At 35.3% G+C, this 27,955-nt stretch overlaps 1 protein-coding gene and 1 long non-coding RNA gene across 3 annotated transcripts in view; one reads left to right on the forward strand and one right to left on the reverse strand.

Annotated features, from left to right (window-relative positions):
• LOC138691745 (uncharacterized) overlaps positions 1-27,955 on the forward strand; it is a 400,261-nt gene that overhangs the window by 82,540 nt on the left and 289,766 nt on the right. The gene's annotated exons all lie outside the window — the stretch shown is intronic.
• On the reverse strand, positions 23-27,949 carry LOC138691731 (zinc finger protein OZF-like). 2 transcript variants are annotated; one of them, XR_011329951.1, is made up of 4 exons: positions 27,756-27,949; positions 21,537-22,856; positions 21,096-21,178; positions 23-3,120 (listed from the first exon to the last, which is right to left on the reverse strand). XR_011329951.1 is itself a non-coding variant. In XM_069814042.1 (4 exons), exons 1-4 carry the CDS (start codon positions 27,870-27,872, stop codon positions 2,244-2,246), a joined length of 1,215 nt encoding a protein of 404 aa, XP_069670143.1. In that variant the 5' UTR covers positions 27,873-27,949; the 3' UTR covers positions 23-2,243. The 2 variants fall into 2 exon arrangements, 1 of the variants encoding a protein (XP_069670143.1); XM_069814042.1 differs by having other exon boundaries at positions 22,719-22,856.

A 27,955-nucleotide genomic window follows, 5' to 3' on the forward strand; every position in this document is an offset into this window, starting at 1 on the left:
TAATTATAATATAATGGTTTATTTTACCTGGAAGATTTAAGGCCATTCGGGCTTCTTTTCCACACAGCCAGAATAATACAAAATTACTATATTGCTATAAACAAAACACAATATAATACATTACATAACTAATATAATACAATACAATGACAATTCTTTTTATCTTACTAACTTACTATAATATAATAATAATAATAATAATAATAATAATAATAATAATAATAATAATAATACTTACATACAAATGGCTTTTAAGGAACCCGAAGGTTCGTTCCGCCCTCACATAAGCCCACCATTGGTCCCTATCCTGTGCAAGATTAATCCAGTCTCTATCATCATACCCCACCTCCCTCAAAGCCATTTTAATATTATCCTCCCATCTACGTCTCGGCCTTCCTAAAGGTGTTTTTCCCTCCGGTCTCCCAACTAACACTCTATATGCATATTTTTGGATTCGCCCATACGTGCTACATGCCCTGCCCATCTCAAACGTCTGGATTTTAAGTTCCTAATTATGTCAGGTGAAGAATACGTTACGTGCAGTTCTGTGTTCTGTAACTTTTCCATTCCCTTGTAACTTCATCCCGCTTAGCCCCAAATATTTTCCTAAGCACCTTATTCGCAAACACCCTTAACCTATGTTCCTCTCTCAGAGTGAGAGTCCAGTTTCACAACCATACAGAACAACCGGTAATACAACTGTTTTATAAATTCTAACTTTCAGATTTTTGGACAGCAGACTGGATGATAAGAACTTCTCAACCGAATAATAATAATAATAATAATAATAATAATAATAATAATAATAATAATAATAATAATAATAATAATAATAACAATAAATTTAGTAATAATAATAATAATAATAATAATAATAATAATAATAATAATAATAATAATAATATATTTTTAGTAGGCTATTTTACGACGCTTTATCAACATCGTAGGTCATTTAGCGTCTGAAAGAGATGAAGGTAATAATGCCAGTCAAATGAGTCATGGGTCCAGCACCGAGAATTACCCAGCATTTGCTCATATTGGGTTGAGGAAAAACCTCGGAAAAAACCTCAACCAGGTAACTTGCCGCGAACGGGTATCGAACCTGGGACACCAGATGCACTCACCGTTACTCCACAGGTGTGGTCTAGTAATAATAATAATAATAATAATAATAATAATAATAATAATAATAATAATAATAATAATAATAATAATAACAATGCGTCAATCATGTCTGGCTATTACATGCTAAGACAAATTCAAACTTTTCAACGGCATTTCTTTTATCGTCGATAAAACTCTACGTAAAAGAATTTATCGTAATATTAGTTAAGAATTCTGAGGAAAATAAATGCAAATATATAATATTAGAAAATTTCGTAGGAATAGTGAAGGTGTATTATTAATGTTTCAGTGCCTAAAATTGTGCACGGTGTATTTTTTTTTAATTCTAAGACAACAATCACTGATCGAATGAACTTTGATATATATAGCGACTGACTAAACAATAAACAATAATATAGCGAGGATACACTTTTACAAATTTTACACTCATGAATAAAGGCGTACATACAGTGAAGTTGAATTACGTGACGCCTTGGCGCGTCTGCATACTTGGAGAATCCATTCTTGAAAGCCATATAATGCGTGTGCAGGAAGCCGCTTGTAGTTAGTTTGAGGAACGCTTTGTCAGAAAGTGGCTTCACTTCGTGTGTTACTATGTGCTTTCTTTGAGTGTTAACTGTGTGCTAATGGTATTTGTTCATTTAAGAGAAAATAACTGACAACAAATTGCGTAACACACCTATGCACATGTGAGCTAATATTATAAATAAATATACTCTCCTCACACGTAACAAACATAACTCCGGTTGTGAATGCTATAGTTCCACAATAAGCTGCCGCTATCAGCCAGTACGTAAATGAAAAATCCTCACTGTACCTGTGTATCCAAACGCTTAATTTTCCAGCAGTAGGTTAAACATTATAATAAAGTTGATCTACGTGTAAACAGATACGTCTTTTGAGATTATCCTTACACATGAAACATATTCCGATATCACAACTGAAAGCCATCTTGACTGTCTGAATGAACTTACGATTTTTTAGATTTCCCGATCACGGTTAACTCTTTCTCCAGACATCGCATTTAAACGAAGTCTTGCCTTTGCATAGGCGGGCGCCAGTGGAGAGTTGTCTCGTTTGTGAAAAACAGTTTCCACAGACATCACATCTGAATACTTTTAGATTGTGTGAATGTTTAAATGTTTCTTTAATTGCCGCAATTGTGAAAAACACTTTCCACACACGTCGCATTTGAATGGCTTGTCGCCTTTGTGAATGAGTATATGTCTTTTCAGGTCTCCCAATTGTGAGAAACAGTTTCCACATATATCGCATTTGAATGGCCTTTCCCCTGTATGTTTGCGTGCGTGTCTCTTCAAATGAGATGACACCAAGAAACGATTTCCACAAACATCGCATTTGAACGGCCTTTCGCCTGTGTGAATGCGAGCATGTGTGTTCAAATTTGAGGAATTTGAGAAACATTTTCCACACACCTCGCATTTGAACGGTCTTTCACCTGTGTGAATGCGTACATGTTCCTTCAAGTGTGCCAACTCTGAAAAACACTTTGCACATATATCGCATTTGAATGGCTTTTCCCCTGTGTGTTTGCGTGTATGTTTGATTAAATTAGATGGCGCAAAGAAACATTTTCCACACACCTCGCATTTGAATGGCATTTTGCCTGTGTGCATGGATACATGTCGGGTTAAATTTCCCAATTGTGAGAAACACTTTCCACACACCTCGCATTTGAATGGTCTTTCGCCTGTATGAATGAATACATGTCGCTTTAAATCTCCCAATCGCGAGAAACACTTTCCACACACGTCGCACTTGAATGACTTTCTTATGGTGTGTATATAAAGATGAAGTTTTAGAGATTGCTGGGTTTCGAAAACCTGGTTGCACATATTACACTTGATAGCATTACGACTTACGTCGCTGTTTGAATAATCTGGTCTGTTGCTAGCACACTGTGTCAATTTATCTTCTACACCATCAATGCTGGCATGTTCTCGCGACACAATCATCTCAATATCATGCACAATGCTGAAATGAATATAAAATTTATGAGTCACTGCAAGAGACGGGAAATAAAATATATAACAGTTATTTTGGAACAGTTCCTCGTTTGGAATAGTTCAAAAAAGTAACAGGAGCTTGAAGTACTAGTTCCAAAATAAGGCTCTCTCTGACTACGAGAGGAGGATAAATAGAATTCACTGAGAGAAGTATTGAAGATGTCTGTAGCAAATTTCAGACTTGCATACCTTCCAACTGAATGCTTATGACCAGAGACCGGAAGTTTAGGCATTATGAATCATTAAAATAGTCAGGCAAAAAGGCATTATAAATAGCTAAAATACACAATAAAAGGCAATTACAAAAACCTTGTACTAGACCCATTTATTTACTACATTACACTATTCAATAACTCGATCGTCATATTTTAATAATACATTATGCAACGAGCCTATAATGGTAGTAATTAAGACGCGAGTATGTTTGTGAAACGAGCGCAACCGAGTTTCATAATTTTCATACGAGCGTCTTAATTACCATTATAGGCAAGTTTCATATGACTTTTTATGCTAGAACATATTTCTAACTTTAAATTATTCATGTTATTCTTATCTGACTGGGGAGCGGAACTGACTTGTGCACTATCTCGTAAATTGTGAGATGAGCGCAGACGCGAACGTATTCATTTTTTTCCGAGAAACAAATGTCATTGACCTTGATATAATCTAGAGAGTAAAATAAACATTAATCTTGATATAACCTTGAAATTGATTTAGACATTGATAAACGAGATGACAAATTGAATTTAGTTAAATATTATTTACAATTAACGCTAATTATTATACTAACAGAACATAACATTCTGCGACAGTATTGGATTTCCAGCCTCCGTGACGTTTCGCTAGTTGCTTTTCAATTGCATATCCCAGAATAATCGATACTAGCGCTAATTTTAATAAATGACCCATTATTTTGAAGCTTGGTATCCAAGGATTTTCAGAAAAATTGTAACTTTCAGTGAAGAGTTACTTTTCCTACATAGTTTTCCTATTTCCCAAAATCCATCTTTCGTCAATTTTGAGAACTAATTGCATTTCAGTAAAAAACAAAACATACACTATAATAAACAACAGGCTATTATACGAAGGCCATGACCTGCAGGATTGCTGACATATTTAGAGCTCAAATTCAATTGGTTATTAAAAGCTTCATGACTTCTAAAATAATTTACAGGTCTGATTCTGCGGTGTGTAATTTTTTGAGTACAGCTACAAAACTTGTGGTGGTTTGATGACATTATTACCATTAGAAATGAAATATTATTACAGTTAATATCATGATGCGACTATTTTTCATTAATTATACATATTAATGCTGTATTGATGATATGAAACATTTTGGAGTTATGTAAGTACATATAAAGAATATCTTAAATTATATCTTCATTTATATAATTTACTGAGTAGCGGCTCCTATAGTATAACTACAAAACTTACGTAAGATAATATTGTTATTAGAAATCAAATATTTTTATAGTTATTAATCAAGTGGAGTTGGGTCTTTTTCATATACTTAATCGCGGTGTGGTGTAGATATTAACATGCGTCATTGTCTTCAGTATTGGTTGCAGAGAGCGCAAAAATTACAGTTCCTAAGGAAAGACCAAAAGGTATTACTCACTGGTATAAAATTTTGTAGTCTCCCGATCATTTCAGCAAGATCTCTTAGCAGGATAAAATGATTTTAGCCTTACATTTCAAGCTCTACATGCAGCAGCTATACAAAGATGCTATGTCTATTGTTCGAAAGCATAGAAAATCCGACATATTTTTAACTTTCACCTACAAGCCACAATGACCTGAAATAGCTATTGCTTTACTACCACATGAAAAACCCACTGATCGTCCTGAAATTGTTACTTGCGTTTTCGCATTGAAACTCAAAAACTGAAGGTGGATAGGTTCAACAAAAAGTATTTGGCATAAAAAAACATTCAGAGGGAGTATGTTTCAGTATTACGGAAGCAAATAACTTTCAAAATGTCTGTTAGGCTTATTCGTCATTGAAAATAAATGAGAAAAATTTTTATTTGAACGTCTAATGAACTTAGTTTGCAGTACTTGCTGCACAAGCCACTAATAATCAAATAAAGGCAAAAACACATTTATTTTGTAAATTAGGCATTTATATTAAAGAAGGCAGAAAAGGTCAACATAAATCTGTGACGTTCCAATCACAAAGGTATAATTCGTACAGATTTACTTTCAAAATGAAGATACATTTAACACATTTAGAGAGGCATTCTGGCAAAGTTCCGATCTCTGCTTATGACAGACGAGCAGGTTTTACCTCTCCGTGGACACTGTCCGTTCGAGGTATTTATCAGAACTAACCCAGCAAATAAGATACAATTATATCTCATACTCATTACATTCAAGTATACACAGGGGGAAACTGGATACATTTCCAGAGAACACACGATAGTAAGCTATTTTACGACGCTGCATCAACATCTCAGGCCATTTAGAGTCTGAATGCGATGAAGGTGATAAAGCCGATGAAATGAGTCCGGGGTCCAGCACCCAAAGTTACCCAGCATTTGCTCATATTGGGTTGAGGGAAAACCCCAGAAAAAACCTCAACCAGGTAACTTGCCCCGACCGGGATTGGAACCCGGGCCCCCTGGTTTCGCGGCCAGATGCGCTAACCGTTACTCCACAGGTGTGGACATCTCCAGAGAACAGACAAGAACCAAGGAATGAGAATTGTCTCAGATGTTACATAAACTGTCTAGGGGACAGGATGAAGGGCTACGACAACCAACTTCTATATCAGTTGTAATTTCACGGAAATAAATGAATGAATTTAACTGTTCGTTTGATGTATATGCGCTGTGGGATGTGAGTTGACCTAGTTTTAACCAATTCATTTTAAATGGATCCTATAGTTAATTTTGTTCAACAATATCGCCTTCAGTGGAAAAAACATGTCGAAAGGATGGATTGCACAAGATGGCCCAAGAGGAAAAAGGAAATTGGGAAGACCACGCAAGCGCTGGCATGAGACCATAACAGATCCTGTAGGGTCTAATACATGAAGGATATGATGATGATTTTAAATGTAAAATGGAATTTGTTAATAAATTTTGTTATACCAGTCTTCTATTAAAAGTATTACTGCCCATTACTCTGTAGGCTATTAACAGGTGAAACCTAGCCTTTATAAAAAAAATAATACTTGTTTCACTTCCTAAAGAAGCCAGAAATACATCAGATATAAATAAACAAAAAAGGTATATGTATTTTATAATAATTCCATTTAATTTTAAAAATCATAGAAGAACATGGCATGAAGATTTCACCAGAAGAAAACCAAAATTATGGCATTTGAAGGCACAAACCCAATCCGCAGCAAAATTGTTGTTGAAAATGTGATTTTAGAACAGATAAATTCCCTTTTCATACTTAGGATGTAATATATCATACGAAGGAGAGAATGATGTAAGCAGAAAAATTAACAAATATTTACAAATATTAGGACTGCTAAACCATACGCTAAAACCAAGTTTAGTACAGAAACATTCCAGAATAAAGCTATATAAAAACCCCTGCACTACCAACTCTCCTCTATGGAAGCGAAATTTGGGTTCTGAAACAAAGATATATAGGCAGATTAAGAGCAGCTGAAATGAAATATCTGTGACGAACTGCAGGATACACACTTCTGGACCACAAGAGGAACGAGGATATACTGCAGGAACTCAACATCCAACCATTAGAAGAAAAAATTACAGAATACAGAAATAGATGGCTTGAACACATTTCTCGTATGGAAGCTGGCCGGACACCCCAAGAAATGCTAAAATACCACCCTCAAGGACGACGACGACCTGGACGTCCACAGAAACGTCTATTGGATCCTGTATAGCTGGAACCGAAACAGGCCAACAATGGCCTAATTTCGTGCCTGGAATATGATAATTTAATTTTATATGTTGTATAACACTACTATGAAGAGTGCTACCTACAGATACTTGAACTAAATTGGAATTATTTCTTCACCATTTTTTCCATTGTGCAGTCTTCAGGAAAAATGGATCAGTATCATTTACACCGAAGTTCAGCCCTTTCCTCTAACCTCACTATGTGTGAAAAATATTGGAGAGCAAGAGAGTTAATGGCTTTATAGCCAAGAAGTCCGCAACAGTCAATAGCAACACCAACATGTTTCTTGTGTGTGGGGAACAGTAGACCCAGGCTTACGCAATGGAAGAGGAAATAGTGGCCACACAGAAAGAAATCAACATCAGGTGAAAAGAACATTGCTCAAGAACCATTCTCTGTATTATTGTGGTTTTATTTCTTGAGGTGGAAGCGAAGGACTGGTCAATGGTTTAACTATACCAAACCTGAAGAAATGAGCGACCAAGCAAGCAAGCAAGCAAGCAAGCAAAATCAAGCAAGCATGCATCCATATTAAGTATTAAATTACATAATTCTCATTGATTAAAGTTCACGTTAACACTTTGTTAAAAACATAAAATTACTTAGTCATACGTTAAAAAGTGTTAAAATTGTAAAAAAAAAAAAAAAAAAAAAGTATATACCTTTGACAGACGGCCTGTTTCGATGTAATGTCACGTCTTTCTCAGTGTCTCCTGAACTACGAGTGATCTGCATTTGTCGATTGTAGGGGTGGGGGTATGTTGCTCCTATGGTGGGGGCTGGTTGTTTGTGTGTTATGACGTATCATGACGTCGAATAATGTGTGGGTATTGAACTGTAATTGTGTATTAAATATATGTTGTGGGTATGTTATGGTGTGTTTATATATTTCCTATTGTTCTAGGATGTTTAAGTGTGAACTTTTTGGTGTGATGTGTAAAATTTCCATATCTGTTTCTATATTATTGTAGTCATGATTATTGTTGATAATGTGGTCTGCATAATTTGATGTGATGTAGGGTTTGGTTATAGCTTTACTATGTTCATTATATCTTGTGTGAAAGGATCTTCCTGTCTGCCCTATGTAAAAATGTGGGCAACTATTGCATTTTAGTTTGTAAACTCCAGTTGAATTATATTTATTTGAATGTTTAATGTGATTATTTAGATATTTCTGTGTTGTGTTATTTGTTTTGTATGCTATCTTGTATTTTAGTTTTCTGAATGAAGTTGCAATTTTGTGAGTATTAATAATAATAATAAAGCGCACAAATTGTGCATAAATGAAAGTCACTTGGATTGAACAAAGTTAATGACTGATAGCTGCCGATTCCCACAGACTAGGATATGGTATCTATCACATGTCTTGTTGCATAGGACACACACACAGTTGTCGTCCGGTTCGTGGAAACACTGAATTCTGTATATCTTGTGGTGGTATCCATGAACCGCCAGCGATGTCACGAAGTGGCGGAGCTTCTGGTTCGTGTTTGTCCAGGTCTGGTTTATCATGGCCTCCGTTGTGTAGAAATCCTCCCAGATGTCTTCCCTCTTCCTTATCCTCTCGTCTAGTGCTTTCTTCTAGTTGGAAGTGGAGGGCAGATCGAGTTTTGTTCTGAGTTCTTCTATCAAGAAGGTCTCTTGGGCGAGCACGTACACCAGCCTGGAGAGAGTGTGTTTTGATACTCCTAGTGCAGCCTTCAAGAAGCGAGCCTTGACGTTCTCTAGGGTATGGAGGTCTTTCGTGCGCAGCTTGTCCCATGTTAGGTCTAGTCCATATGTAAGTATGGGGACTATCTTGGTGTGGAAGATGATCATCGCTGTTTTGAGAGATAGCTTAGTTAGTTCTCTGATGTCATGAATGGCTTTTGTGGCTGCTGTAGCTCTTTGCTTGGTGTGTACCCTGAATGAATTTGTTGTGGTCTGTAGTGTCAGTCCGAGGTATTTGGCCTGGTTTACTGTTTGTAGAGGTTCTTGTTTCAGGAAGATTTTGTCTTGTTGAGATATCTTGCCCCCTTTCCTGAATATCATGTGCTCGGTTTTCTGCATGTTTATCTCCAGCTCATTTTGGTCAGTCCACTTTTCCAGCGTGTAGGTTGCTTTTTGGAGTTCACTCCTGTCATGAGATCCCAGGACCATGTCGTCGGCATAGATATAGATCTTGACATCTGTAGATTCTTCTCTTATTGGTTTTACGACGTCGTGGGTGGCGATGTTAAATAATAGAGGACTGAGGGGGTCTCCCTGCAGCACTCCATTTGTTTGAGTGAAGTTTGTTGACAAGGTTATGCTGTCTGAGGTCTGTACACTGTTACTACTCAGGATGTTGTGGATCAGGCATGTCAGGTCTTTATTTTCAATGGATATGGACTCTAGTTTTGAGGAGATGATGCTCCTGTTCAGTTTATCGAATGCTTTTGAGAAATCGATGAATACTGCGTGGAATTTTCCTCGAGGGTGTCGTAGAGTGGTATCTATGTCGTCCAGTAGGTTTCTGATGGCTTGGATTGTGTTTCTTCCCTTTCTGAACCCAAACTGCTCTTCTGGGATTGATTGTTCTATCTCTTCCGTAATCCTTTGTGTGATCAGCCTTGTCAGTATCTTCAGATGGTTATTTTCTAGGGCGATCCCTCGATAAGAGTTAGGGTCGCATGGATCTCCTTTGCCTTTGTACATTACTTTAATTGTTGAAGTTTTCCATGTTGTTGGAATGTTTCCCGTTCGCAGGCATGCATTCAGCAGGTTTGTTAGTGTTGGAAGTAGTATCTGGGCTGATGACTTGATGTGCTCGTTGAAGATGCCGTATGTGAGTATTGGTATTGTGATATGTTAATGTTATGTATTTATTCTCACGTGGTGTTTGTGTTGGTTTGTTCTCTTTTTGTTTTGCCTTTTTTATTAGTGTGTATGTTATGTTAGGGTTATATCCATTGTCTTGTGCTATATATTTATGGTGTTTAATTCTTCAGTGTAGTTGTCATTGTTCACTGGTATGTTAATTAATCTGTGTGTCATTGTACGGAAAGCTGCATGTTTATGTTGTATGGGATGGTTTGATGAATTGTGTATGTTTATTGTGGTTGTGGTGGGTTTCCTGTACATTTTGAATTCGTGTCTGTTATTTGTTTTGGTTATGGGATGTCTAAGAAGTTTATAGCTTAGTTATATTCTGTTTCTACTGTATACTTTAATTTGGGATGTATTTTGTTGAGTTGTTCATGTAGGTTTTCTATTTGTCTTTTGTTTCCATTATAGGTATAAGACTATTATGTCATCTACATATCGATAACAGAACATTATTTTCTCTGCGTGAGAAACATACCCCCACCCTTACAATCGACAAATGCACATCGCAGAATTCAAGCTCACCAGTAGTTCAGGAGACATTGAGGAAGACGTGACATCACGTCGAAACAGGCAGTCTGTCAAAGGTATACCTTTTTTTTTTTTTTTTAATTTTAACACTTTTTAACGTATGACTAAGTAATTTTATGTTTTTTACATAATTCTGATTGTTGTCTCATACAGTGTAAATGTCCGATTATTGAGTTCTCTGAAGTTAAGTATTTAGGCATAATTTTCGACAATCATATAAAATGGAACCTACACATTAATTACCTTTGTAATAAATTATGTAAAATAATATATTAGGCCTATTTTGTTTTATTGAGGAATTACTTGTCAATAAGTTTATTACGCACAATATACTTAACTTTATTTCAATCGGTAATTATGTATGGAATTATAGGATGGGGTAGCTCATTTAAATCCAATTTTAATACACTTTATTTATTACAGAAAAAAAATTAAAATATGTATTCATAAACCTATTGGTTTTCCATCTCAAAAATTGTTTTTACACTTTCATGTTCTTAACATAAGGCAAATTTATTATATTGTATTAATAAAATACATATGTAAAAATCGAAATAATTTTGAATTGTATTCTCATAGTTATGAAACAAAAGTATGAATTCTTTATGATTGTTTGAACCAAAATGCAACACCGCTACAGTATTTAATCATAGTAGTAATTTAGGCCCAAGAATATATAACAAATTTATATTCAAATATGCTAATCTCGTGAATTCTAATAGTTCTAGTATTAAATTTAAAAAGTTATGTATGGATTTCATAAAAATTGTAAATTTAAATTTATATATTCTAATTGCATAGTAGACATAAGACAAATTGTATTATATACGTCTTAATTTCAATTCACGAATCCGCCCCTGAGCACGAGTTCTACTCTTTCAGGGGCGAGCTAAAATGTTTCTGTATATATTATATTTTATGTTACAATTATTAGCAAAATAAGTAAATAAATAAATAAATAAACAAACAAAAACCAAACAAAGAAACAAACAAATAAACAATTAAACAAGTAAGTAAATAAATAAATAAATAAATAAATAAATAAATAAAAAGCAAGCATGCAAGCAAGTAAATAAATAAATAAATAAATAAAAATGGGAAATTAATGTTAGTGAATTTGCAAACATGAACGGCTTGGATAAAAAGACTTGAAATTGATTAAAATTGGTAATTTGATCATTTACAGGGGAATTAAAGACACCCCAATTATAAATATATTGTATAAAATAAGCTGCAGATTTCCAAAGTCCTGGAATGCAATAATAGAGTAAAGGTTCACTTCTTGCATTTTAGCTGCATTATTATCCTGAAAATCTAAGTGTTTTAATGAAGGACATAGAGAAATGCTTCAGCGCGACATTAACCAAATGGAAACCAGATACCAAAGGAAGTGGAGTGTGAATGTGATGATTGATTATAGGGATATCTAATGTGAAGTTCAATCGTTAGATGGCAGGAGTGTTCCATGGATCAGAACATGTTGTAGGGCTATATGCTACAGTTCCTTACGTTCTCCCGCTTGTTGGTGTTCTGTGCGTGTCAAAATTATATTTATAATTGTTTTGTATAACATAGTATAATTTATTATAATTATGGATGGATGTTGAGGTCCTAAAAATCTACTTAAAATGATCATTAAAATGCCCTTAAACTAATGGAAAAATGACGAAAAATTAAAACAAAATGGCATTTAAATATTATTCATTGTAATCGGACCACAACTTCTTAAACATTAGTCACCTTGTTTCAATGACTGCCCTGCAAATCTCGGACAGAGAGGAGCCAACTTTCTGGAATTTGGCTAAGATAAAAAAGGATATGCAAAAAAATGAAGGTTTTAAGGGAAAACTATAGATTTTAATGAGAGTTTACAATATGTATTAATCAGGAGTGGTCCATGCCAGTGCCTTCATTCTCCGTCTCGTCCTACTCCTTCCGCGCTTCACTTTTGTTACCAGATTTTCCAGAGGAGTCCACACCTGTTGAGTAACGGTCAGCGCGTCTGGTCGCGAAACCAGGTGGCCCGGGTTCGATTCCCGGTTGGGGCAAGTTACTTGGGTGAGGTTTTTTCCGGGGTTTTCCCTCAACCCAATATGAGCAAATGCTGGGTAACTTTCGGTGCTGGACCCCGGACTCATTTCACCGGCATTATCACCTTCATCTCATTCAGACGCTAAATAACCAAAGATGTTGATAAAGCGTCGTAAAATAACCTAATAAAATAAAAAAAATTTTCCAGAGGAGGGAGTGTGAATGACAAAACCAATTGTGGGCGCAGCGCGCATTCTTGCAATCTTTGTGTTAAAAATACTGTCTACTACAGTAGACATCCTTCCGAACCATGTTGGGGACACAACGTATCGTCCAGGAAATAGAGAAAGTTTCCCCCCTCCCAAACTTAAATTCTAAAGACACCCTCGTACCGACAAAAGAACAATAGCAGGCAAAAGTCCTCACTTATGCCCGTGTGCACCATTCTCGATTAAAATTTGACCATGGTTAAGTTGGCACTTGACCATCTTCAATGCCAATTTGCGGAGTAGGCCTATCAATCTCGATCAAAGTTAAACAAGCGAGTTGATGATGATCAAATTTGATCACGAGTTTGGGACCGATTATCTTGAACTGAACATGGTCAAGTCGAGAAAACCAAAATGGCAGCACGATTTGACGTACTTGATGGAATTGAAGATGAAATTATGTATCTTGAACACGCAAATCACTGCGGAAATAACAGAATTGGTGTTATTGTAGAAAGAGTAAGTTTGTAGATTAATAATAAAATTGTTTTTTGTCTCAAAATAGACTAATGTTTTATATATGTTTCTGCTTTGGAAAATCGGGACTTTACTTGAGGACAAAATATTATTTAGGCCTAACTGTACAATTTTGTTAACATAATAATAAAGTAGTTATTCTAACGTATTTGTAACGTAATTTGTACAGTAGTTATTTCATATTATGTGGAATTATGTAAACATGTATAATTCATGTTGAATTGTGAGGTTAAATCCAACCAGGTAGCCTGCTTGTTTCTTAGAGAACTTCCGTCAGTACTTTTATTCTATAATATGGATGCAGAATTGCTGACGAGTTCTAAAACAATTCGCACTTCTAACTGTGAAAAGTTCGGTGCTCTTTTCTTTTTTTCTTCCATGATTATTGAAACTTGCTTTTTGAAAACTGCGAGGATGTTTGAAACAGTCCGACAAACAAAAACGAAGCGATAATTGACAGAGTGCGTTCGTTTGCTGTTTTATACGCGGTAACCTAGCGCTCAGATGATTCTTCTCAAGCGAGCGTACCGTCAGCTGACGGTACTGAGTTGATTGAGGGAAAATGTCAGTGCACCGCATCTGTAATTTGATCACTGTCAAGAATTAACCATGTTTCCGTGATTGCTGATAAACGGGCTAGATGATCGAGAATGGTGCACAAGGCCATTAATCTAAGCTACTGTCAAGCATTTTATATTACTTCCGTTGTGTGAAGTGAAGCCTTCAGTGGAATGAGGGTTGAACTGTAGAGTCTGTTCCAAACTATAAAACTCAAATGTCACTGTTATTCACTTATTCAGTAGGTAATTATTACTACTGACCTATTTGGTTAGAAAATGATTTAACAGACGTATCGGTAAAGAAGAGAGTAAAATGTATTCCAAAAGATCTAAAAGTTCTTCAGAGTACTAAAAATGACTAAAAGAATGCCGAAAACAAATATAAAAATGACCTATTAGTTCAAACACGTCAAAAAATGCAATATAAGAAATTACTTTTTTGCGTTGATATTAACATAGACAGGATTTCTATGTTAATAGGCATCGTCCTAATGTGAGAAATAAGGTGACTTTTCATCAACATCCGCCCCCTAATTATAACTCAGTATTTTCTTATCTCATAATTTAATTTAGTTTAGAATAAATAATACCGGAAACATATATAATACGAGCGAGAGTACCTTTAAGAGATGGATGAGGAAATCTGCAGTATGCAGAATACAGCTACGAGTAAAATGAAGGTTCATGATGCTAACCCAGGGCATTGAGACTGAGGTGATGTTCAAACATAAAAAATAGGTACTTTGTCGAAGATAAATTGTCTCTTTATTTATTTTTACTGTATGTACCATACGCTAAAAACAGAATATGCAGCCACTAATGGTGTTTATGGGGGGGGGGGCTATTGGGCTTGAGTTCCTCGTATTTCTCTAGCTGCAGAAAGATGAAATGCAATTTTAATAGGATGAAATAATATGATCCCAATAGTTCCACGATTATTCGTGAGTTAAGGATATACAGGATTGAATATGTAGGATAATTTAAAAGATTTGAAATTTATTCATGGTTTTAATAATTAGTCTACATTAAAGTATTTATTCAGGAATTGGATTTCTGGGGTCAACATTCTTCTACTTTCTTATTTTATATATACACCGTATTATTTATAGTAATATACAGGGACATCATTTTATTTTTACTTGAACTTTTATTGGGCCTGAGTTTTTTAATGTACTTCACTCCCATCCTTTCTATTAATGAAATTCCAACTGCCCTCCACACAGAACCAAGGCCGAATATAGTAAGCAGTACTGAGTTAGTGAGTATAGTACGTTCCACAAATATGTTCGCGTTCTCCAGTAACGAAAGAGTTTTCTATACTGAATCATATTTTCGCACAGGTACTGTCGTTCGTTTGCCTACGTCGTATCCCGATTTCCCCCACCTGCTTCTGCTCGCCCCTTTGTAAAGGCTAGTGGCTGAGCTGTCTTAGCTCTTTTCTAAAAACATTAATTTCTGTTAAGACTTGGAAGTCTACGTAATATTATACAACTGTTTAAAATAACTTAAATAAAAGGGCCTCGTTAAGTAAATAACTGTCACGTGAGTTCCCCTTTTCTACGATCCTGCGACATAACCACTTGGACGGACAGTAGATAGCATGTCTGAGTAATTTTATCAGTGAGGATCGGGCACAAGTGAAGATTGAATTTACAGTATGTAAGGTACTCTCTTATAGAGTAGGTACAGAATTATTTCAACATGAATTTCTAGTACGAAAGACGAAACTGGTAATGGAATTAGATGCAATAGTCTATAGTGCGATAATATGCACAAAAGAACTGAAGCTTGTATCGAAATGAACGCCACCGTTTTCAAAAATGTGTTTAAATATCCATATTATGATTATTTTTCAATTTAACTTCTTTCTCTATATTGTACGCTGATGTGCTGTAGACAGTATAATATACACTGCACAATGAATACGTTATCATGGATAACTCAGTTCGTGAGTAAAAGCACTTATTAATATTGCAAAATTTACTCTCCAAACTTTATTAGTACACAATTTATATCAGGTCATGGTAAATTTGGAGCTTATTTTGAAAGATTCAAAATTAAGACTGGAGAAGAATCGATGTGCTCGTGTGGAGATATTCAGTCGGTTGAACATCTACTCTTTGAATGTCCTATATTTTACATGCAAAGACAATACCTTACTGTCCATGCTCTAAACTGTAAAATAACCTATGAGCAACCAATATGCACTGTTTTTCAAAAGCACTGTTGCTACAAACGTTTCGTCAAATTCATACATTTTATATATTCAAGGTTATAATTTCATCTGTATCATCATGATAATCCAAAACATGTATTAGACTAGATGGTCTGTTAAGGTCTCACGTCAGTCCAACTCTTAGCAGGGCGACCAACGAATTTTCTTTCACGAGGAGCGTACTGCAGGATTTGTTTCGGCATCAGTGTTCTATCCATCCTTTTGAAATGATTAATATATTATAATATTGATTCGACTTTGAGTTATTTCAGGATATCATTATTTCTTTCGTGATTCCATTTTGTGTCTCATGAAGTCAATCTCGGCAGCGATTAAAACTGTCGGGCAAGAGTTCCTTTTTTTTAACTGCGATTCGTGTATAACTCTAAATAAATTATGGTTTTAAAATTGTATTTATTATGCATTATGTTTTTATAAATTTGGTAAATTTATTTTGTATATCAAAGTCATGTGTAAGTGATAATGAATGTCCAAGGTATTTAATATTGTTCATCCTTCCCAATTATCTGTTACTGACGTACATCTTGCTGTGTGTGTGTATATATATATATATATATATATATATATATATATATATATATATATATATATGTGTATCTGTGTGTGAGTGTATGTATGTATGTATGTATGTATGTATGCATGTGTATATTTATAACTATGTCTACATGTTGTTATATTATGACTACAAATGTACATATTTTAGCGAAATGTCTTAATATGATCTACAAGTTCAACATGTCTATTCATGTTAAATTCTCTAGGTATTTCGATTATAATTTCAAGCCTTCAATCAAATTAATGTTTATTCACCGTATGTATCTATATGTTATGTCTCTACATACGTAAGTATGCATGTATGCATATATGTATGTATGTATGAATGTATGTATGTATGTATGTATGTATGTATGTATGTATGTATGTGTGTATATTAGCGAAGTGTCATAATATTATCTATAAGTGCAACATGCTATTCATGTTAAATTCTCTATGTTTTTCGACTGTAATTTCAAGGCATTAATCTAATTAATTTATATATGTTACATTCTTACAAGTGTATATTTATTGTATGGTAGTCTGTAAGTTTCAATTTGTTATGATTAGTTTAAAATATAACCCTAATATACTATATGTAAAATAGGGTTTATAAATATGGAATAAATACTACTACTACTACTAATACTTTACTTTATTTTGATTAAACAAAAAGCTAATGAAAATTATCAAACTCAAAATCGCGATATTTCCTAGTTTACGTAAGTAAACGGATGAACTACTTTTCTCCCCTCCTATACCTAGCAAACGGTGTTTCCGGTTCTTACCCGTTAACCCAAAGATATAGTCAGGTTAATATTAGAAATGTTAGTAAAAATAAAATGATGTCTCTATACATATTTTTCACTATTGACCGTCCCAGATAATCAACATCCCACTTAATAGAGAGTTTACTGTAGGCTTAGTATCATCCCACTGTAAAATGCAGAGGTAAATTCCGGAAACTCGTGTAGTACTGAATATAATTTAAGCTAACATAGCTTGCTGTCGAGGTTTTCATTTCAATATTTCTTTCCCTTCCCCCAATATGAAACTATAGGCAGCAATTACTTACTTGAAGTAGAGAGATTTTTTTTTTTGTTTAATAGCTAGCACTATTGAAGTGTTATTTAATTATTCATACTTTTTTAAGGTTCAAAACATTTTCGGATGGAAATAAAGGTGCCTTACCCAATATGGGAGGAATTACAAGATTCCAAATCATTTCCTAATCATAATGGATGTTTTAATCTCTCTGATTCATTTCAGCCACTTGTAAAACTATCACATAAACCACAAACTTTTATGTTCGGAAGTTTGAAATCAATGGAGTTTAATAAAAAATGTAAACATCATTATGCCATGCAGACTTCAAGTTACTTCAAACGATTTGAAGAGTTCGCGGGAAAAACGATGAATGTCACATTTCTGTTAAGTATTAGATAATGATCTATTTGAGTCTATAACTGCAAGATGTAGTACTATTCTATAGAAAATAAAGGAAAGGATTACTGTATTCGTGGTGATAATTCTCCTTTTTACCATTTTTCATAACAACAACATTAAATTTCGTAGTGATCCATTGAATTAGACAATGACATCAACCTTAACAAAACTGTGACAGTTATCTTTTTCCCGCGAACTCTTCATTTGTTTTATATACAAAATGTGTTGTTCGGACGGCTGATGTATTTATGCTGTCTGATATGAATCAGAATACACGAAGAACAAGCAGTATTTTGTCACAATGACATTGAGCGACGACGACATTGATGCAGCAGCATCTGAATGTGTGCTGGAAGCAGGTCTGAGCTAGCTGTAAGCATCTTTCGCAAACTGATTGAAAGCAAAAATCTTTCCCTGTTTTTTTCATGCAAGAACACAAAAGAAATTGGCATATAAAGCTGTTTTTCAGAGCATTTAATATACCAATACACTACGTAAATCCTCACAGTCTTACTAATAAAAACTCTGTATACAGACATTTAACTGTCTTAATAGAAATGATCGGGACGAAATTCAAATACAAACTACTGAGCCATTTATACCGAAACCCACACTTTCTGAAGTCGAAATTGCGATAGAAAATCTGAAAAAGTACAAGTCTCCAGGTATTGAACAAATTCCAGCAGAATTAATACAAGAGGGTGGAAGGGCATTATCTAGCGAAATTTATAAACTTGTACTTGCAATTTGGGAAAAGGAAATTGTACCAGAACAATGGAAGGAGTCCATAATCGTACCCATTTTTAAGAAGGGGGACAAGACTAACTGTAGTAACTTTCGAGGAATATCACTTTTGTTGACGTCGTACAAAATTTTGTCGAATATCCTTTTGAGAAGATTAACTCCATATGCAGATGAAATTATTGGGGGTCATCAGTGTGGTTTCACGCGTAATAGATCGACTAGTGATCAGATTTTTTGTATTCGACAGATATTGGAGAAAAAATGGGAGTATAAGGGTACAGTACATCAGTTATTCATAGATTTCAAAAAGGCGTATGACTCTGTTAAGAGAGAAGTTTTATATAATATTCTTATTGAATTTGGTGTTCCCAAGAAACTAGTTCGATTAATTAAAACGTGTCTTAGTGAAACACAGCAGAGCCCGTATAGGCCAGTTTCTATCTGATGCTTTTCCAATTCACTGCGGGCTAAAGCAGGGAGATGCACTATCACCTTTACTTTTTAACTTCGCTCTAGAATATGCCATTAGGAAAGTTCAGGATAACACAGAGGGTTTGAAATTGAACGGGTTACATCAGCTTCTTGTCTATGCGGATGACGTGAATATGTCAGGGGAAAATACACAAACGATTAGGGAAAACGCGGAAATTCTACTTGAAGCAAGTAAAGAAATAGGGTTGGAAGTAAATCCCGAAAAGACTAAGTATATGATTATGTCTCGTCACCAGAATATTCTACGAAATGAAACTATATAAATTGGAGATTTATCCTTCGATGAGGTGGAAAAATTCAAATATCTTGGAGTTACAGTGACAAATATAAATGACACTCGGGAGGAAATTAAATACAGAATAAATATGGGAAATGCCTGTTATTATTCCGTTGAGAAGCTTTTGTCTTCTAGTCTGCTGTCAAAAAATGTGAAAGTTAGAATTTATAAAACAGTTATATTACCGGTTGTTCTGTATGGTTATGAAACTTGGGCTCTCACTTTGAGAGAGGAACATAGGTTACGGGTGTTTGAGAATAAGGTTCTTAGGAAAATATTTGGGGCTAAGAGGGATGAAGTTACAGGAGAATGGAGAAAGTTACACAATGCAGAGCTGCACGCATTGCATACTTCACCTGACATAATTAGGAACATAAAATCCAGACGTTTGATAATGGACAGGACATGTAGCACATATGGGCGATTCTAGAAATGCATATAGAGTGTTAGTTGGGAGGCCAGAGGGAAAAAGACCTTTGGGGAGGCCGAGACGTAGATGGGAAGATAATATTAAAATGGATTTGAGGGAGGTGGCATATGATGGTAGAGACTGGATTAATCTTGCTCAGTACAGGGACCAATGGCGGGCTTATGTGAGGGCGGCAATGAACCTCCGGGTTCCTTAAAAGCCAGCAAGTAAGTAAGTATACTTATACAATGAATAGCTCGTTTATACGTCGTGTGTAAATTCCTTACTAATAATCAGTACATACGTCGTGTATAACAGTATAACTGTTATACAGCTACGTCATAGTTTCGTCATTACTTCGTTACGAAAGGTAATAGAATATCTGAGGTTCTCTATTGCATCCGGTAGAGCGCTCTAGTGTGGCGTGTTAAGTATCGATAGTACAACTGGCTCTAATCGATTACCACACTATATTTTGGTCAAACGGTCTTACTAATAAACCGTGTACAGTTTTTATACGAGACTTATGCGGAGTTGAGACAGAAAAGTTACTAATAAACCATGCATAAGTGATGAATGTATAAACAGTCTGTAAGTATACAATTCAGTAGTTATATACACGAAACCCCTTGTTTAAACGTTTTTTATAGAGAGAAAATGGCCGCCCCTCTAACAGCTGTTAGTGTCGACTATCATTTTATGATGATAGATGCCTTGTAACCACAGAAGAACACACCAAAGAGCACAGAATAAGTAGACTAATATTGCTGTAGCGTGTACTCTTTGACCAAAACAAAGTGTGTAATCGATCAGAGCCAGTTGTACTATCGATACTTAACACAGTACACTATAGCGCTCTACCGGATGCAATAGAGAATCTCAGATATTCTATTACCTTTTGTAATGAAGTAATGACGAAACTATGACGTAGCTGCGTTAACAGTTATACTGTTATACACTCTGCATAAGTCTCGTATAAAAACTATACACGGTTTATTAGTAAGACTGCCAATGTTTATATACTGGAAAAGAAATGCATACACAAACCGTAACCTTCAAAGTACATGCGCCCTATCTATTGGTGGTAGTTCAGGATATCCCTATTGCTCCATGATTCAGATAGACAGCCTTTCTGAAGCTGCTTCTAGACAGTCAAGAAAAAGGAAATTTCAAACACAATGAATTCTTAAAGGAAGTAACACACTCACCTTTCAGTCAAAACTACGTTGTCCTCTGCTGTTCCTTCCACTCTTGGCTCCTCCTTCACTATGTCCAAGTTACTCTGCTCTTCCTAATAATATAGAGCAAATAAAACAGAAAGCTAGCAAAAATTATATTAACAAAAGAGCAACGATTTTAGAAATGAACATAAATCGAATTAGGCCCAGTAGAATTTTATTATTGAGTTGATTAGCTTTTGTCATCTAGTCTGCTGTCAAAAAATCTTAAAATTGGAATTTATAAAACAGTTATATTACCGGTTGTTCTTTATGGTTATGAAACTTGGACTCTCACTTTGAGAGAGGAACAGAGATCAAGGGTGTTAGAGAATAAGGTTCCTAGGAAAATATTTGGAGCTAAGAAGGATGAAGTTACAGGAGAATGGAGAAAGTTACACAACGCAGAACTGCACGCATTGTTTTCTTCACCTGACATAATTAAGATCAGTTGCCTCAGGTACGCCGAGAAGAGTCTTGCGACCTCGGATACCACTCCACTGGAGATGTCTGCTGCAGTTGCAGACGAAACGTCTGGTATAAAACCAACTAATAGACCACGGCCTCTCAGCCCAGAAAATGAATCTACATCTATAGACTCCGGCCGTGAAAGCCTACACTGCAAGATAATTAAGAACATTAAATTCAGACGTTTGAGATAGGCAGGGCATTTAGCACGTATGGGCGAATCCAGAAATGCATATTTGAATGAATCATAATTTAAAATTTTAGTTGAATTAGGTAAGCTATTATAAAACTTCAGAGACATATAATAAAAACTGTTTTGTGTAGTCTTGTATCTGCATAAATCAAGTCTTATATCTTTACAACTTCTCGTATGGTGTTCGTGAAAATGCAAGTTCAAAGGGAAATGATCTATATTCATTTTGGTATATAATAAACGCTGCAATACATATAGCGATGGAAGAGTGAGAATTTTATAGCATTGAAATAAAGGTTTACAATGTTCAACCAACAAATAATTCTCACTGCTTTCTTCTGTAATTTAAAAATATTAAAAGATGAACTATGATTCCCCCATAATAAAACACCATATTGAAGATGGCTATGAATATATGAAAAATATACTGTTAATAGCACTTTTATTTCCACAGTTTTAGACAAACATCTTAACATAAATATTCCTTTAGATATCTTACCCGAAATCATATTGATATGGCTATCCCAGCCCAAACCGCATTTAATATAAATACCCTAAAATTTGATGTTATTATGAAAAGCATCACTTTTTTCTAACTAAGCTAAATTTAAGATCTGTCACTTTACTTTCATTAATACGTAAATAATTAAAAGAACACCATGACTTAATTAAGATATCATTCTCATCTAACAAATCTTGAGAGTCAGAATAACAATCAGCAGCTAGCTGAATAGCCACATCGTCAGCAAATAGACAAGGGTTTACGAAGTTACTATTAACAACACTAAGTAAATCATTAATATAAATAATAGTAAATAGTGATGAGATTTTGTCTCTCTCATAGACTGAAAGACGCTACAGGTGCTGTTGTGAAGAGGTAGTGTCTGTGACAATCAAAATACAAGATAATCACTGGGAGAAGAACACACAGTGCATTCCTTGTGCTCACTGACCTCTGATTCACGTTTCATCACAGGGAACGAAATTGGCACCGGATCTTCCTCAGATTTTATCTCGGATATGAGATCAGGGCTCTGGTCCTCATATTCCTCCTTTATACCAGTCACAAGCTGATCCAAGGAATTCCGTTCCTGCAGTACAAAGAGACGTCTTAAATGAGCAATTTATTACAGGGTGTTAGAAGACGACTACTAACATTACAAGCTGCTACTTGTGTGCCACATGCCACAGCTTGACTACAACCAGTAACGTTATGATGAATAGGAGCTGAATTGTGCATACATTGTAGTATATTTTCAAGTTTGCGTTGCATTAACCAAATTTTCTCAAAAGAAAAAGTAATATGATTAGGCTTGCCTACTTTTGTAAGTAAAAATTAGGGGCAAAAACGTTACTGGCAGTTTATTGACTTAACTTCCACCTATTAGTGCATCAATTATTCATAGATTTCAAAAAGACATATGACTCGGTTAAGAGAGAAGTTTTATATGATATTCTTACTGAATTTGGTTTTAGTTCGAAACTAGTTCGATTAATGAAAATGTGTCTCAGTGAAACGTACAGCAGAATCCGTATAGGTCAGTTTCTATCAGATGCGTTTCCAATTCACTGCGGGCCAAAGCAAGGAGATGCACTATCACCCTTACTTTTTAACTTTGCTCTAGAGTATGCCATTAGGAAAGTCCAGGATAACAGAGAGGGTTTGGAATTGAACGGGTTACATCAGCTGCTTGTCTATGCCGAATGCCAATGACGTGAATATGTTAGGAGAAAATCCACAAACGATTAGGGAAAATACGGGAATTTTACTTGAAGCAAGTAAAGAAATAGGATTGGAAGTAAATCCCGAAAAGTCAAAATATATAATTATGTGTCGTGACCAGAATATTGTACGAAATGGAAATATAACAATTGGGAATTTATCCTTTGAAGAGGTGTAAAAATTCAAATACCTGGGACAACAGTAACAAATATAAATGATACTCGGGAGGAAATTAAACACACAATAAATATGGGAAATGCCTATTATTATTCGGTTGAGAAGCTTTATCATCCAGTCTGCTGTCAACAAATCTGAAAGTGAGAATTTATAAAACAGTTATATTACCGGTTGTTCTTTGTGGTTGTGAAACTTGGACTCTCACTTTGAGAGAGGAACAGAGGTTAAAGGTGTTTGAGAATAGGGTGCTTAGGAAAATATTTTGAGCTAAGAGGGATGAAGTTACACGAGAATGGAGAAAGTTACAGAACACAAAACTGCACGCATTGTATTCTTCACCTGACATAATTAGGAACATTAAATCCAGATGTTTGAGATGAGCAGGGCATGTAGCACGTATGGGCGAATCCAGAAATGCATATAGAGTGTTAGTTGGTAGGCCGGAGGGAAAAAGACCTTTGGGGAGGCCGAGACGTAGGTGGGAAGATAATATTAAAATGGATTTGAGGGAGGTGGGATATGATGATAGAGGCAGGATTAATCTTGCTCAGGATAGAGACCAATGGCGGGCTTATGTGAGGGCGGCAATGAATCTCCGGGTTCCTTAAAAGCCAGTAAGTAAAGTAAAGTAAGTAAGTAAGTAAGTAATTTCCACCTATTAACCCATACATTCAACAGTAGTACTCTTATACCAGTATATCGTCCGTTTCTTGGTAAAAGTGACGAAGTCCAAAATGAAAAATTCTTGGGAAAAGGCATTTAAAGGTTTAATGATCCATCCAAAGATAACTGTACTTATTTAGATGTTAGTAATTAGTTATTTTGAAAGTAAGTGTGCTATATTATTAGTTTTCAATATAAAATTATGTCTTAAATTTTCATAATGCTTGGAAGTCTTTCAGTGTGACATGGTCACTTTTACCAAGAAACCAATGTTGCCGTCATGGAGACATAATACGGTTCATTCTCTTATCGCATCTTCAATGCGTCAGAATGCTTCCTATGAGGTTTATGAAGAGGTTGGTTGCGTCTCTTGTGATGGCTCTACTAGACGTGCTGATATCATCATAATTGATCGGCAGAAGGATAAGGGTGTCATTCTTGATCCCACGATTGATTTCGAGATGCATGAGCAACAGCCACAAGAGGTGTGTTGTAAAAAAACAAGTCATCTACGAGCCTTGTTGTCAGCATCTCGGAGCACAATACCACATCACACATTGGTCAGTTTTTGGGTTCATGTTCGGTGCCCATGGTACGATCCCACGAGAAACTTTAAATCAACTTAAACAATTTAAAATTTCTGATGCAACGATTGATGCCATAGGATCTCATGTGTTAAAATCGTCCTTAGCTAGTAATCATTTGTACCCAAGAAACTGTTATTGTAAATGATTTCCTATGTTTTCTTATCTTAATGTTTTTTTTCCTTTCAAATTGTCACATAATTGTTTTTAATCATTTTCATTGTGAATTGATTAGTAGGCCGATCTATCGAACCCTTATTTAGGGCGGTTTTCGTTTATATAAATAAGGAGTTAACAGAATCACCTCACTTCAGATCACGCTGATATAACCTCTGCAGTTGTGAGCGTCGTTAAATAAAACATAACATTTTAATAACACTTCATATGTAAAAAAAAATAAATAAAACTTGCCAAAATGACTACAAAACAAGTTGAAAAAGAGAGTATCAATTCTTTTGTGTTAACTTGTTGGAAACTGGAAACCTATCTTTTTGATGTAATTACTAACCTAATACAAACCTAACATAATCTGAACTAACCCGAACTAACACAACCTACCTATACAAAAGATTTCGGCAACTCTTCTTGGAAAAAACTGAGACGTTTACGTGATTTATCACCAGAGATCTCAGATCTTATCACACTTATGGAACTGCGGTACTTTTACAAGTGTTTGTTGTCCTCGGTGATGTATACTGTCGTAGAAATGATCGTATAAATGAACATTCGTACTAGAGCCATTTTTCCGTTTCGTCACATATTGGATGCATTTCTGTAGGAGACTGTGCGAAAATATCTTCCAATCCAGACTAAATCCAACAATCTGATAGAAACGAAAATCAGCTGTAAATGTTTAATATGTCACGAAATCGGGGCATTTTGATACGTATGTAAATTATTTCGGGACGCAATGGTCGAAATTGGGACTGTCCCGGGAAAAACAGGACGGTTGGCAAATCTAAATATGATTCTGGATTGTTTTCTTGTTAGCACATAATATTTTTCCGTTGATTGTACTGAATGGCTAGAAATTCCTTGTGTATGAAGTGAAGCTGTGGAAAAACCAAACTCCACTTCCGGCTTTAATTCCATTGTACTATTGCACAAGAAGCAAGCCCAAAGATCCCTAGCAGCAAAGAGTATATCCTCCAACAACTCAGCAAAATTCTTTTCACAAACCGCAAGTAGATCGGTACATGTGGCCATTCAGATGCTCCAGAAGGAAATATGGCCCAATAAGATGATCTTATAGTCTGCAATGCCGACCTACATATTTACAGCTAAACTGACATCATCGACTTAATCTAGGTTTACAGTCTTCAAAAACCATAATATTTCAAAATGTTCAGTAGTGCATCCGTTATTTCACCTTTAATTCTTGCAATCTTTTAGTGAATCCTGGTAAGCTTACGTGGTGGCCACGAATTTACAACTTGTACATTAGTATTTATTTCTATACAGTTTATCTTGGTACTAGCTGTATGTTATTTTATTTTGCTAACTGTTGCTGTCTATGAGTTTAGCATAATTATTTCTTCCTTTCTTCATTAGAATATCGTAGAATCAATCCATTTCAGTAATTGTTAACTAAAACTGTGGTAAACAAAGTTAGTGGCGAAATGTTCCCATTGTGGTCGGTTCTTTCATAACAAAAAGGGTATCGACAGAGTGTAGTAACTTATTTAGTCACGAAGCTCAATACGTAGGGACTATGTATCCATAGATGGTTGCTAACCTCTAGGATCGCTACTATCGCCTCATCACAGAAAATGCGAAATAATACCGGCACAGTCTAGTGTTCCTAGTACTCTCATCAACTCAATCTTCGTGACTGTATATACTAGACTGCGGTATCGACATCCATATCAGTGATTCATACCGTGATATTCATACACCGACCGAGGGTACCACGGAAGTATATATCAAAAGAAATGAGATACATATCAATAATAATAATAATAATAATAATAATAATAATAATAATAATAATAATAATTGCTTTATTTAACCTGGCAGACCGTAAGGCAGGGATGTCAAGGTCAGAAGCACGTACTCGACTCTACGTGCCATTAAGCACTGAGTGGTTGCAATGAATATATTCTGCAGGCAGTAGCGGTAAGCAAGAAGGAGTGAGCAAAATGTTGAATATTTCCAAAATTTTACTGCTGTAGGCTGTACCTACCCCTTAAATAATGTAGCTATTGTTATATGATTTATAGCTGGCATTTCTTTACAAGCTAGCAACAAAAAGTGCTTGGAAATGATTTCGTCATTTTAGTCACTAGATAGTAGGGTCACCCCATTAAAGAAGTAGTAACCAATTATTAATGTCTAAACAAGAAAGTAGGCCTACTGACATTTTTACTTGTACGATACGAGCACTGTCAGAGGTTTTACAATTTGGACGTACAACAAACGTATTAATAAATACCTTAAATCTTTATGAAGCAAATCCGATAATATGTGCACGTACACCTAAAACAAAGTTAATCATTTGAAACCGTAAAAGGGTGCATGGATTGAGAATTTTAGACAAAAACACAGAGAAAACAAAATAAAATCGACTCCGTAAGTAAAACAAAACATTATCAAATACACTGCGAGAATGTTTAGCTTGGCAACATTAAGAGTAAGTTCCAGACTTGAAACATGAAACCAGGTAACATCTCAAAATAGAGTTCTCTGCAACATGCTACAACTTGTAATAGTAAATATTGATGATACTTATTCTACCTCTATCATAGAGTGAAAGGCACTACAAGTACTGTTGTTGTAAAGAGGTAATATCCGTTACAATCAAAATATAAGATAAAAACAGCAAGAATTCCTTGTATTCCACTCACCTCAGGTTCACGTTTCAATACAGCGGATGATATTGATGCGGAATCTTCCTCAAATTTCACCTTAGATGTGACGTGATATCTCTCGCCCACATATTTCTCGAAGTAATAAGACATCATTTCGTAGGACTATGTATAGCAACACTGACAGTCGTTACATTGTTTCCTGCACTACCTCCATCATTACGGTTTGTTAGAAGGTT

This window comes from Periplaneta americana, chromosome 16, assembly GCF_040183065.1.
Source record: "Periplaneta americana isolate PAMFEO1 chromosome 16, P.americana_PAMFEO1_priV1, whole genome shotgun sequence".
In the NCBI taxonomy this organism is placed as follows: Eukaryota; Metazoa; Arthropoda; class Insecta; order Blattodea; family Blattidae; genus Periplaneta; species Periplaneta americana.